Consider the following 14,610-nt stretch of genomic DNA (forward strand, 5'->3'; position numbering starts at 1 on the left):
ATATTATATGTATTAGTCATTGCCAATGAGAATGAGGCCTAACTCTTTTATAACTGAACATCACAAACACTTGAGAGAAAAATACAGTATGCCAGGGTTTTACCACAAAGCTTTTTTAAGGTTCATTCCAGTCAGACTTAGCCATTAAAAAATATCTATCTCAATATGCTTTCATGCTTTGCCCTTCATCTCTCCTGTCCCAACCAAGGTTCAACAACTTCTTAGGTGTTACCAAGACTTGATTCTGTACATTGATATTTTCTTTTTTTTTTATATATATATATATATATATATATATATATATATATATATATATATATGTTGAGTTTATGTTTGTGTGTCATCTGTATCTGTTCTGCATAGCGGTCATAAGGCCCAACTGAAAGCAGTTGCCAGTAATTTTGGCTGTACCCATGTGTCCTGCAGTTTTTCGCCAATGGTTCTCCTAAATTGTTTTTATTTTTGCATTCATACCTGGATTTAGATCAGTCACTCCTTCTCCAACACTTTCAACAATTCCAGCTCCTTCATGGCCAAGAATAACTGGATAATCAATATTTTTCATGTCACCTTGCAGAGCATGATCATCTGTCCGACATATTCCTGTAGCCACCATCTAAATATGGGAAAACAATCAGACAGTGCAAAAATTGACTTTTTTGTAATAATTAAAATGATTCTAAAGGCAGAAGGATTTTTTTTATCTTCATGCCTTCTATGTTTTGAGTTTTAGACGTATTTTAGTTGACTAAGATCTCCAGTACATTTTAGTAGACTAAAATATCCACGACATTTTAGTAGACTAAAATCAAATGAGTTTAGTTAAATCGTGATGCATTGTTTAAAGAGGTTGTAAACCTCAGTTTTTTTTTGTTTTTTTTTAAACAAACACCTGAAAGAAAAAAAAACACATAATGAGTTAGTATGCATCACATACTAGCTCATTATGAAATACTTACCTAAGAACGAAGCCCCCGCAGTGCCGACCGCTTACCTGTCCATGGGCGACATGTTCTGTCGCCCTTCTTCCAGGTTTGCGGCATCCAGCCATCTGATTGGCTGGAGCCGCGACTATGTCATTCCCGCGCATGCGCGCGAGAGCTGATGTTAACGGCACGGGGCTCTGAAGGAACGCACGAGCGGCCGTTCCTTCAGAGCGCATGCGCCAGTGATGTCACTGGCTGCATGCAAAGTAAATATCTCCTAAACGGTACATGTTTAGGAGATATTTACAGTACCTATAGGTAAGCCTTAATATAGGCTTACCTATAGGTACAAGTTGTAGAGGAGGGTTTACTTCCTCTTTAAGCATTTCTCTAGAATTTCCAAACTCATTATATAGTCTTGGAGTAAAAATCTAATAACATGTTATTATTATTTATGGTATTAAGGTTTAAACATGCACTACATACATAGATTTAGCGGTTGTGACATATAAGTTTAATATCACAATTGCTAAATCTGTGTATGTATGCAAGCATGGGAATGTTTTTTTTTTTTTTCTTTTAATCATACTTACCTAGGTGGATGCAGCATCAATCCAATGCTGCAACTGTCCCCCGCCGGCTCTAAGACTGAGAACAGAAGGATCAAAAACCGCCAATCACTCGGTTGTCAGAGCTCCATGAGCAGAGAACTGGTGACTGTCAGTCATTGGCTCTATGCTCTGCCCCCTTCCATGCTCACAGGAGCTCTGGACAGTAGAGGGAGCGAGAGCGGCCGACTCAGGCTTTCAGCGGCTCACTGAGAGGCTAAGGCAGTCCAGGCATGTGAGCAGATCCCAACCATATGGTTGTAATCTTTCCCGAGCCTGGACCGGCTCTGTGACTTTAGCCCACTGTCTGCTAAAAGCGGGCCACAGAAGTGGAGAACGAACTGCACTCCTCTGAGCCACAGGATAAGTACAGCCAAATGAGCTTTGGCTCTACTTCTCCTTTAAACAATGCATCACAATTTAACCACTTCAATACAGGGCACTTTCACCCCCTTCCTGCCTAGGCCAATTTTCAGCTTTCAGTGCTGTGACACTTTGAAAGACAATTGCAATGCTTTACCCAAATTAATTTTTTATCATTTTAAGACAAATAGAGCTTTCTTTTGGTGGTATTTAGTCACTGCTGGGTTTTTTATTTTTTACAAAAAAAAAAAAAAAGACAAAATTTTGAAAAAAAAATGTTTCTTTGTTTCGGTCAGTAAATTTTGTAAAAAAGTAATTTATCTCCTTTACTGAAGTGTGCTGATAAGGCGGCACTGATAGGCTTCACTGACTGGCAGTGATGAAGTGGCACTGATATGCAGGCACTGACTGGGGTCACTGATGGGCACTGCTCTTGCTTTACTGTAATTAGGGCACTGATGGTGATCAGTGCCCTGATTACTTGTCCTAGACTCCCCTTCGAGGAGGAGCCGATGATCGGCTCTCCTCGCCACACACTCAGACAAATTGAGACGAGAAGCGCCAATAAATGGCACTTCCACATTTATGCGTGACCGGCTGTGATTGGACGCAGTCGATCACATGGGTAAAGAGCTACGTCATTTGCTCTTTACCAAGATCGGGGTCGTGCTATGTCCTGGGATCAGAGCGAGATCGCGGCACTGCGTGCCCCCATGGAAGCACGAGAGCAGCCATTCTGGGGCGCTGTCATATGACGTCATCCCAGACGAGAGCCGCACGGATCCACTGTCATTTGACGGTGGGCGGACGACAAGTGGTTAACTAAACCCATTTGATTTTAGTTGACTAAAATGTAACGATTTTGATTAATTTTTTAGTCAGACTTTTGACAAAAATGCTTTTTAAGTTTTAGTTGTATCTGGATTGTTTTCATTTTAGTAGTATTTAGTCTACTAAAATAGTGTTAATTTCATTGACGAAAATATTTTAGTCCACTGCTATTAAAGTGGAACTAAACTCTCAATCAACATTAACTATTTTTAATTCTTATGCTGCTAGCATTAGTAAATAGATAGGAAGGTGAATTATATTTACTTTCACACAAGCATAAAAGTATTAGTCGTTTTAAATAATATTCGATTGCATGTAATGATTCAAGCATTTAGGATACAAGTTCATACCTGTGCAATTCCTGCATGTTTCTGTGCTGTGCAAATTTACAGCTCATTCATTTGAATGGGCTGAAATTGCACCAGAATGCTGAAAAAGTAGTGTATGCACTACTTCTAAAAAACACACCTCACCAAATTGCATGGTACTATAGTACCGGCAAACACAGTGTTTTTGCAATTGCGTTATGAGTGTCATTACCATTACATTGGTACCCACAGCAGGTCACAAAGGCAGTGCATTTTGAGCGCAGTGCGTGAAACATGCATGGAATGGGTCTCTCCCTCATTGTGCTCTGATGTGAACCAGCCCTCAGTGTTTTGTACATATTGGGTGTGTAACACATAAAAGAGCTAGGAAGAACAAGTTATAATAATATTAATACTTTTGCTGGATTCTGAGAAACAATATCTTAATATTTACATTATATCCCATAATATTAGTCCTCATCTTCAGAGTATAGTTCATGTCCTTGTTGTTGCTAAATACTTCATACACATATGTACCATCCTATGCTCAGTGGCACAATATCCCTGTTGCTAGTGTGTTACCACTAATTCCTGTACAAATACCAATGCTAAAAAGCGAAGACAGTACCAAGTTACTGCTACTGCTATCGGTCAGCAACTCCTACATACACTATATTGTCAGAGGTATTGGGACACCAGCCTTTACACGCGTCGCAAATTAATTTTAATGACATCCCAGTCTTAGTCTCAGGGCCGGTGCAAGGATTTTTGACTACACAGGCGAAGGTGCAATTTGGTGCCCCCCCCATTCTTCCTCCCACTTCACCCCCTCCCATATGGCATACACTTTTTTTGTGCTCTATTAAGCTATAGTGGTTCCACATGCATGGCACAAGAGACTGCAGGCATGTAACAAGAGATGGTCAGAGACGGCATACATGACACAAGAGCTGGTCAGAGACTGCATACATAGCACAATAGATGGTCAGAGACTGCATACATGGCACAAGAGATGGTCAGAGACTGCATACATGGCACAAGAGATGGTCAGAGACTGCATACATGGCACAAGAGATGGTCAGAGACTGCATACATGGCACAAGAGATGGTCAGAGACTGCATACATGGCACAAGAGACGATCGGAGACTGCATACATGGCACAAGAGACGATCAGAGACTGCTTACATGGCACAAGAGACGATCAGAGACTGCTTACATGGCACAAGAGAAAGTCAGAGACTGCATACATGGCACAATGGATGATCAGAGACTGTATAAATGGCACAATAGACGATCAGAGACTGTATACATGGCATAAGTTATTGTCAGAGACTGCATACATGGCACAAGGGATGATCAGAGACTGCATATATGGCACACGAGATGGTCAGAGACTGTATACATGGCACAAGAGACGGTCAGAGATTGCATACATGGCACAAGAGACAGTCAGAGACTGCATACATGGCACAATGGATGATCAGAGACTGTATAAATGGCACAATAGACGATCAGAGACTGTATACATGGCATAAGTTATTATCAGAGACTGCATACATGGCACAAGGGATGATCACAGTCTGTATAAATGGCACAAAAGATAGTCAGAGACTGTATACATAGCACAAGAGACGATCAGAGACTGCGTACATGACACAAGGAATGATCAGAGACTGCAGGCATGACACAAGAGATTGTCAGAGACTGCATACATGGCGCAAGGGATGGTCAGAGACTGTACACATGGCACAAGAGACCGCAAGAGACTGTATACATGGCACAAGAGACGGTCATAGACTGCATATATGGCACAACAGACGGTCAGAGACTGCTTACTTGGCACAAGAGACAGTCAGAGACTGCAAGCTTGTCACAAAGGATGGTCAGAGACTACATACATGGCACATGGGCAGGACTGATACAATAATATACACTTGCTTGCCTCACCTTCCACAGACATAGGAAAAAAAATCTTTGATCACTTACTGTGCTGTACACTTCTTCAAACTGCATTCCTCCTCCTGTGCCTTTTGCTAGCTTTGGCCCCTCCCCCTGGACTAGACTGCATATATGGCACAACAGACGGTCAGAGACTGCTTACTTGGCACAAGAGACAGTCAGAGACTGCAGGCTTGTCACAAAGGATGGTCAGAGACTACATACATGGCACATGGGGTGATAAGAGATTGCACACAAGGTGGTCAGAAACTGCATACATGGCACATGGAATGGTCAGAGATTGCATACATGGCACATGGGATGGTCAGGAGTTGCATACATGACACATGGGATGGTCAGGAGTTGCATACATGGCACATGGGATGGTCAGGAGTTGCATACATGGCACATGGGATGGTCAGGAGTTGCATACATGGCATATGGGATGGTCAGAGATTGCATACATGGCACATGGGATGGTCAGAGATTGCATACATGGCACATGGGATGGTCAGAGATTGCATACATGGCACGTAGGATGGTCAGGGATTGCATACATGGCACGTAGGATGGTCAGGGATTGCATACATGGTACACGGGATGGTCAGAGATTGCATACATGGCACACGGGATGGTCAGAGATTGCATACATGGCACACGGGATGGTCAGAGATTACATACATGGCACACAGGACGTTCAGAGATTACATACATGGCACATGGGCAGGACTGATACAATAATATACACTTGCTTGCCTCACCTTCCACAGACATAGGAAAAAAAAAATCTTTGATCACTTACTGTGCTGTACACTTCTTCAAACTGCATTCCTCCTCCTGTGCCTTTTGCTAGCTTTGGCCCCTCCCCCTGGTCTCACTCGGCTCCAGGCTCCTCCCCTGGCTGCTTCTCTTCTCAAATGCATGCTCTGAGACCCGAGTTCCTGACCCTCCCAGCTACCGCCCAGGTAGGAGGGATTGTTTGTTTGTTTTTCATGATCCAGGGATCCTTACCTAGCTCGAGTGCTGAAGAGAGGGGGGGTCTTAAGGATTTCACAGTCTCGCACTGTGCTGCAGCTGGCAGAGGAGAGGAGGAGGAGGAAGACCCGTGCAGGGCAGGGGCAGTGGAGCTGTAGTAAGGGGATGCTGCAAACGGACTAGGAGGTAAATTAAACAGCGGGCGGGGCTGTGCGGCGCAGCCTCCTCCCGTCAGTGTGTACTGAGCTGGGCTGAGTACAGTGCGAGCAGGGCCGGCTCCTCGCTCCTTATGAAACGAATGGGGAGTCCCTCGTTTTTGCGCCCCCCTCTCCTGGCGCCCTCAGGCGGCCGCCTTGGCTGCCTTATTGCTGGCGCCGGCCCTGCTTAGTCTGTAGGGTTCAATGTTGAGTTGGCCCACATTTTGCAGCTATAACAGCTTCAACTCTTCTGGGAAGGCTGTCCACAAGGTTTTGTTCACAAGGTTTAGTAGTATGTCTATGGGAATATTTGACCATTCTTCCAGAAGCGCATTTGTGAGGTCAGGCCCTGATGTTAAAGAGAAGGCATGTCTCGCAGTCTCCGCTCAAATTCATCCCGAAGGTATTCTATTGGGTTGAAGTCAGGACATTGTGCAGGCCAGTCAAGTTCCTCCACCCCAAAGTTGCTCATCAATGTCTTTATGGACCTTACTTTGTGCATTGGTCATAATCACTTGGTGGGGGGGGGGGGGGTTGTGGCGTGGGGCTGTTTTTCAGGGGTTGGGCTTGGTTAGTTGAAGGGAACTTTTAAGATGTCAGCATACCAAGGCATTTTGGACAATTTAGTTCCAACATGACTGGACACCAGTGCATAAAGCAAGGTCCATAAAGACATGGATGAGCGAGTTCGGGTGGAAGAATTTGACCTGCACAGCAGTCCTGACCTCAACCCGAGAGAACACCTTTGGGATGAATTAGAGTGGAGACTGCGAGACGGACCTTCATGTCCATCATCAGTGCCAGACCTCACAAATGCGCTTCTGGAAGAATGGTCAAACATTCCCATAGACACACTCCTAAACCTTGTGGACAGCCTTCTCAGAGGAGTTGAACCTGTTATAACTGCAAAGGGTGGCCCAACTCAATATTGAACCCTACGGACTAAGACTAGGATGCTATCCAGGTAATGTGCGTGTAAAGGCAGGTGTCCCAATACTTTTGGCAATACAGTGTACATCTGAAATCAATTGTTTAGCAATGCCTTTCCTATTAAGTGTAAACAGCGCCCTGATTCACTGCCAGCAACTTTTATGCTGGTCAAGGGTCCCTCCCACCGTCATCCTGCACAGGAATGAGATTAGGGTACACACACCTGCAACATGGAGGAACTCCATCATCTTTGATCACTTACCTTATCCTAGTCCGAGGACCACCTCCAGACATAAGGAATGTGCACATGTTCAGCCTTTTTAAAATGTATTACTTTAGCAGAAACATAATATACAGCACTTGAGCAAAACACCCTTCACCTCTGGCTCTTTAGTCATGACATTAGTAACTATGCACAGTTCAAGTTTAACCTTAACATAGGATTGCAGAGCAACGCTTCCAGTATCCTGGATGTAGGTTCCCATAGGTGGGTTCTCCAACACAGTCCATACCAGGCTTACAATCAAGAGTTCACTTCCTAAGGCTACAAGCTTACATGGCAGTATACTAGTTAGCCTATTCCCATCACCATCCCAGGCTCTTCCAGTTCTAGATTATAAGGTATAAAGCTAGCACCACCAACCATATCCACACAAGAGAGGGAGTTTCCCTAAAAGGGGTACTAACCTCTGTTTACATACCATCTGTCCCCACTTATTATAATTATGTTCTTTGCACTGTTCACCATCAACATAATGTTCATATTAGTGCCATATGCCAAGACTTTCTGTATTGTTTGATCATACATCATTCAGCAGCATAGTGACCCTCTCGCTGCTTCATGTTACATTTTCTATACATACTGTAGACTTTACAGGACACAACATGGGAAGCAAGTTTTTTTTAGATTAGATAGATAGATAGATAGATAGATAGATAGATAGATAGATAGATAGATAGATAGATAGATAGATAGATAGATAGATAGATAGATAGATAGATAGATAGATAGATAGATAGATAGATAGATAGATAGATAGATAGATAGATAGATAGATAGATAGATAGATAGATAGATAGATAGATAGATAGATAGATAGATAGATAGATAGATAGATAGATAGATAGATAGATAGATAGATAGATAGATAGATAGATAGATAGATAGATAGATAGATAGATAGATAGATAGATAGATAGATAGATAGATAGATAGATAGATAGATAGATAGATAGATAGATAGATAGATAGATAGATAGATAGATAGATAGATAGATAGATAGATAGATAGATAGATAGATAGATAGATAGATAGATAGATAGATAGATAGATAGATAGATAGATAGATAGATAGATAGATAGATAGATAGATAGATAGATAGATAGATAGATAGATAGATAGATAGATAGATAGATAGATAGATAGATAGATAGATAGATAGATAGATAGATAGATAGATAGATAGATAGATAGATAGATAGATAGATAGATAGATAGATAGATAGATAGATAGATAGATAGATAGATAGATAGATAGATAGATAGATAGATAGATAGATAGATAGATAGATAGATAGATAGATAGATAGATAGATAGATATTAAGTAATACATGTGAAAACTCTACCTTAATGCGCACCTCGCGAAACCTTGGAGGTTGTACCTCCACTTCTTCAATAGAAAGTGGCTGATGTTTGCCCCATGCAACAGCTGCCTTGCATTTTATCACCTTAGAAAAAAAATACACATAAAACACATACTGTATAAATTAAGTTTTAACATCAGTTCATCAACTGGTGGGTGGAGGCCCACAAAGTCTACATCAAGCACAGGATCAGGATGCCTCTAATCTATGAGACATCTATCCCAATGTTTTTCTCTAATCTATGAGACAATAAACACATTAGTAGGACATCATGGACCCCTGGCCACATTACAAGTCCCTGAGTCCCTGTAGGCCCCTTCAAAGACGCACACTGTGCATTCCCTGTAATTACACCAATTTAAATGTGATTTTGGCTCAGTCAGGAAACAGTCTAGGAGGCTAGAGCTTTGGTTTTTGTGTTTTTATTGAGAACTTGGATGGGAGAAGGGAATGAGTGGGATACTCCAACTTAAATGAACTTTGCACAATTAGCTGGGAGGACTGAATAATGCTGAGTGCGGCTAGGCCACTGCTTCACCTTGTAAGTAGCAGTGAAGTAGTAAGAAATTAACTGTCTGAGGTAAACTGTACTGTACTGCAGAACAATCTTCAGGGCCCTTCCTGGTACCCCCTTTGTTCCTATTCTTCAAGGTCAACTACACGGCACCCGATTCACTGTTACACTTCCTGTGTGAGCTAGCTCCTTGATCCCCTGGCTTCTCTGGAGTGGTCCCCCTTCCTGGGCCAGACCCTTTGGCAGATCCTTCGGTACTCACGGACACTGTTTTTCTCAAGGGACTCTGCCAGCAGCTCCACCGTCAGCACTATGGATTCTCTGCAGCTCAGCTCCACACCTGGTTCACTAGGCCGACTGCCTGAACCACCTTCCTCACACCTGCAGGAGGAGAGACAGCCATCCACCTCCTCCTGGGACTCTGTTTCCCACCAAAGAAGCCCTGTCACATGTCCCCTTTGTATTTATGGCCAATGCCAGGATGCATTACAGAATGCCCTCCCACTGGGACTGCCATAAAACATGATGTGTCACTGGCTAGGTTCCCTCCACTGTCCAACAAGCTCCCTCATCGGATGCAGTGGGGACATTCCCTTAGACCCATGAATCACACCTGGAAACATATGACAGGCAACCTAATAGATCAGGCTCCCCTGATAAGCAGAAGGAGCATAGATGCATTTACCTAGCACCTAGGAGGGTGCTACATAAATATCATCACAGCTCTCTGCAAGCAATTAGTAATGCTAGTTATGTTTGGACTACTCAATTTGTATAGCCGTTATTTAAGTTTTTTATAACATTTTATCTTTGGTAAAGTTTTACAATGCAAGACTGTTATAAGCTGTAGAAATGGCCATAGCATATGACAGCTAACTGTATTTTTTGCTCACCTTTGTCTGACTCGTCGTATGGTGCCGTATGCAGAACTTCAAAAAAAGGTATATAAAATACCTAACTTAATTAATTAAATAATTTAAATAATTAAATAACTTGACACTACACTTGCATTGATGAAAACGGCCACGGCCTTTTTATTAAATCATATTAAAACATAACATAGTATAGCTTGGCCATAGAGCCCAAACTAACCACTGTACTAAAACATATAATATATAAAATACTATAGTCCAGCCCAAAAGCTCAGACTATACCAAATATTTGAAAACATCCCACACCAATAAAAAAGGCCGTGACAAAAAACATATAAAAGGGAGGGGCGGGAGGGACAAATCTTCTTACTTCTGAATGCTGCTCCCGCTGACTGAATTCCAACGGTTATTTCCCCTCCTTATATAGGGAAATTTTTACATCCCACTGTAACTGAATACTTCAAATTGGACCAATCCCATGCTATAATACCATATAGACCAGTTAACTACTAGGCTTATTAACCAATTGTTAATGAACTATAATAACCAATTAGATTGTGAATATTACAACCAATAACACCTTCTCTCTTTTATTTTTTTATTTTTTTATATTAACTGTCATGCCACGTCCCCATGAATGAATGTCAGGTACATTTTGACCTGCCCTTCATTTTTATTACTGAAAATGATATAAGGCACTAGTTCTCTCATTGATACACGCCACCATTTCTTTGACTGACACCAACAGTGGGGTACTATTCCATCCAGTGACACCAAGGATGGGACATTAGGCGTTATTCTGTCCACTTAAACCAACTAGAGGGCATAATTCCTCTCATGGGTATAAAGGATTGGGCATTTTTCCTCCCAGTGACAACAACAGTCCTCCCCAAAGCCTGAAGAACAGTAAACTGGCCCTATGTTTGAAAAGTTTGGAGACCCCTGAGTTAAAGTAATAAAAAAACATGAAAAGGTATGTTCACTTGCAGGTCAATCCTTGTAATAATAAGAAACAAAGCGTGAACATGCATTTCAATCAACATATATATGCATAGGTGTAAATGTGGCCTAAGGGCCAATTCACACCAGGATGTGGTGTGGGAAACTCACAGTCCCTGTACAATTCCTGAACCATGTTTAAAATGCACTGCATTTGCGATCTGCAGCGGATATCAGTGCAATGCTAACTAGGGGATTAGGAGGGGCTAGGCTCATTGTTGGTGGAGTATCAATCAGAGAGATAACAACTGATACATGCAGCAACGGCAGCACATTTGAACTGAATGTTCACGATATTTAGAAACCATTTGTGTAGACTGGTGTGCTGAAGCACCAGTACCATGTGAGTGTTTTTTAGCTTTTTAAATAAAATATACTCTATTTATCTACGTTATTTGCACTATGGATTTTTAAATTTTGTTCCCCACATGGATGGTTGAGCACAAGACCGGCTGATTGGGAATACACTTTTTGGAAGATAATCTCCCAGCAGTCCATGGTGGCATTCCAGGATAATATTGAATTAATCTAAGCGCACTGATACATTCCTTGAGGTGAGCACACACCCTTATGGGCCATACACACTATACAATTTTCTTTAGATTTTTTCCTTCAGACTTATGCCTCGTACACACGCACCGATTGTTGGCCGACCGATCGGCCGTCTTTTGTCCAGTGTTGTTTGAAATGTGCTCTAAACTGCACACGAATTTTGTCGGCCAACAACAACCAACTGCAGAAGTGATGTCATGTTCTGGTCTACTTTTCGTGTGGTTTTTTCTACTCTGAGCATGCCCAGTCTTGATCATCACATTTTTGTCGGCCAAAATCTGTACTGACTGAGGAACAATCGGCCGTTCAGCTGACGGCCAACAAAAATTTTATAGCCAGCACACCAGATTTTGTTCGGCCGAAAAGTCGCAGTCGGTTGTCGGATGCATCATACTAACAAGCCGACAATCAGCCAATCGGACGTTGGCCGAAAATTTACGGCCAACAATCGGTGCGTGTGTACGGGCCTTTACCAAAACCATATAATATGAGGTCAAACCTAAACACTTTCAATTTGTAAGCAATCAGGCAAGTCCTTGCACTACATAGAAAAGGTAAATCTAAAGGAAATCTGACAACAAAAGTTGTATAGTGTGTATCCAGCTTAAGGGGGAATTGTAAAAAGAAAAAACACCAGTTTAAGGGCTCTTTCACACGGGCGGTCCGATCAGATCCGCCTGTCAGTTTTTTAGGCGGATCTGATCGGATCCTCCATGCAGCTCTATGGGGCAGCGGATGTCAGCGGAGAAACCTCCGCTGACACCCGCTGCCATCCGCATCCGATCCTGTGCTGAAATCTGGACGGATGGAAACCCTATTTTTCCATCCGTTCAGTAATCGGATCGGATCTGATGAGAGCGGACAAGCGGTCCGCTCTCATTCGATCCCCCATAGAGGGCAGCGGGTGCTGAGACACCTCCCTCTCCGCTCTGCAAGCGGAGACGGAGCTGTCATCCGCCGGCTCAGCGGGGATCGCGGATCGATCCCCGCTGAGCAACAAGGATCCGCCTACGGAGGCGGACCGTGTGAAAGAGCCCTTACTGCTTCACAACACTGCAGTTTACGGACTATCTAGCAGAGTACCAATTGAACACTGGTGATTGAGATTCATCACAATTGTGGATTTAACACACATCTTTGAACTTTCTTTTTTGTCTGATATTACAACACTGATTTATGTTTGAAAGATTTATTTATTATATAATGATATAATTACACGTTTATTTAGTTGGTTGTATTTGTAAATTTTACAGTTCACTATTTAGTACAACATGCTCCGACTTTATATTTACTTATCGCATATAGTATATATTTTTCTTACCTTTCAACACATACTGTATATGTGCAGCACTTCAACACATTATCAGTACCCCTAATTTTGATATTTTCTGACAATGATCTGGGATAAGTATATAGCCAGTAAAGTCGGATTTCTGGAACTGAATCAGTGTCCTGGATCAGTGAAGCCCCTTTCACACGAACGATCCGATCAGATCCGCCTGTCAGTTTTTTAGGCGGATCTGATCGGATCCTCCATGCATCCCTATGGGGCAGCAGATGTCAGCGGTGACATGTCCACTGACACCCGCTGCCATCCGCATTCGATCCTGTCCATAAAATCCGGACAGATGGAAACCCTATTTTCCATCCGTCCAGGGGATCGGATGGGAGTGGACAGGCGGTCAGCTCTCATCCGATTCCCCCATAGAGAGCAGCAGGGGTCTGATACCTCCCTCTCCGCACACAGAGCGGAGAGGGAGCTGTCACCTGCCTGCTCAGCGGGGATCAGCGGATCGATCCCCCGCTGAGCAGCACAGAGTCCGCCAACGGAGGCGGACCGTGTGAAAGAGCACTTACTCAAAGTAGTAAAGCCATTAGTTGTGTATGACAGCCAGCTAGCATTTTCAGAGTGAGGTCATCAGTGGAAGCTTCCTTATTTCTCTCAGCAGATATATGCGTTAGGGCTTATTGAGATCTGTGCATTTTGGTAAAATTTGCATTACACCACAAAGCATGTTGACCCCTGAACCCCAGCATTTTCACAATACAACCCAACACACCTAGGCAAATTCACCCTATGGATAATTGGAGCATTGCATAACATGCTGCATGTCCTTTAAAAATGAATTATATATATAAAATATTTTGCACTCAGGCATCAAAACATGTGCAAAATATTGAATGTTAACCTGTGCGGTGATGCACTGCATTGCATTGTGGCAGTATGAATGAGCTGATCTGTCATGCCTGCAATCTACTCCACAAAATCACCACCGCCTAATCAAATGTTATCACTATCTCATAATTAAACTGTGCAGTTATTATTGGATCACCTTTAGCTCATATTTGATTCACAATGCAGTAATTGACAGCTCTTACTTTTCCAGTATAATCCATTGTTACAGCAAAGCTTCGCTATCAGCAGCAGCACAACTAGTAAGCCTATTCTGTACACAGTTCCTCTTCCGAATGAAACACATGACCACGGTCACATGATCAAAAAACCAGCAGCTGCTATGAATGCATTCTGCTGCCCTTAGTACTTTCTCTGTCTTACTACAGACCAAAACTCTACAGCTCAGTTAACGCATTTAGTGATCAATCCAAATAAATACTGCTCAAAAAAATTAAAGGAACACTTTGAAAACACATCAGATCTCAGTGTGGAAATTGTCATGCTGGATATCTATACTAATATGAACTGGGTAATGTGTTAGGAATGAAAGGATGCCACAACGTTTGATGGAAATGAAAATTATCAACCAACAGAGGGCTGAATTCAAAGATACCCCGAAAATCAAAGTGAAAAAATGATGCAGCAGGCTAGTCCATTTTGCTGAAATTTCACTGCAGCAACTCAAAATGGTAGTAGTTTGTATGGCCCCCACGTGCTTATATGCATTCCTGACAACTGTCACTATTTCCAGGGCTGGGCTGGGAATAAAATTC

The 14,610-nt window shown here is 42.5% G+C and overlaps 1 protein-coding gene across 1 annotated transcript in view; it reads right to left on the reverse strand.

The window, feature by feature from the left end:
- LOC309555854 (alcohol dehydrogenase 1-like) overlaps window positions 1-14,141 on the reverse strand; it is a 38,946-nt gene extending 24,805 nt beyond the window's left edge. The window contains exons 1-3 of the mRNA XM_082258022.1: window positions 14,041-14,141; window positions 8,707-8,808; window positions 475-616 (exon numbers count right to left, since the gene is read on the reverse strand). Coding sequence (XP_082114148.1) covers window positions 475-616; window positions 8,707-8,808; window positions 14,041-14,058 — 262 coding nt within the window. The 5' untranslated portion in view covers window positions 14,059-14,141. The remainder of the gene's footprint in view (window positions 1-474; window positions 617-8,706; window positions 8,809-14,040) is intronic.
- Window positions 14,142-14,610: the final 469 nt, after the last annotated feature.

Source organism: Pelophylax lessonae, assembly GCF_965119305.1.
Source record: "Pelophylax lessonae genome assembly, chromosome: 1".
Classification (NCBI taxonomy): Eukaryota; Metazoa; Chordata; class Amphibia; order Anura; family Ranidae; genus Pelophylax; species Pelophylax lessonae.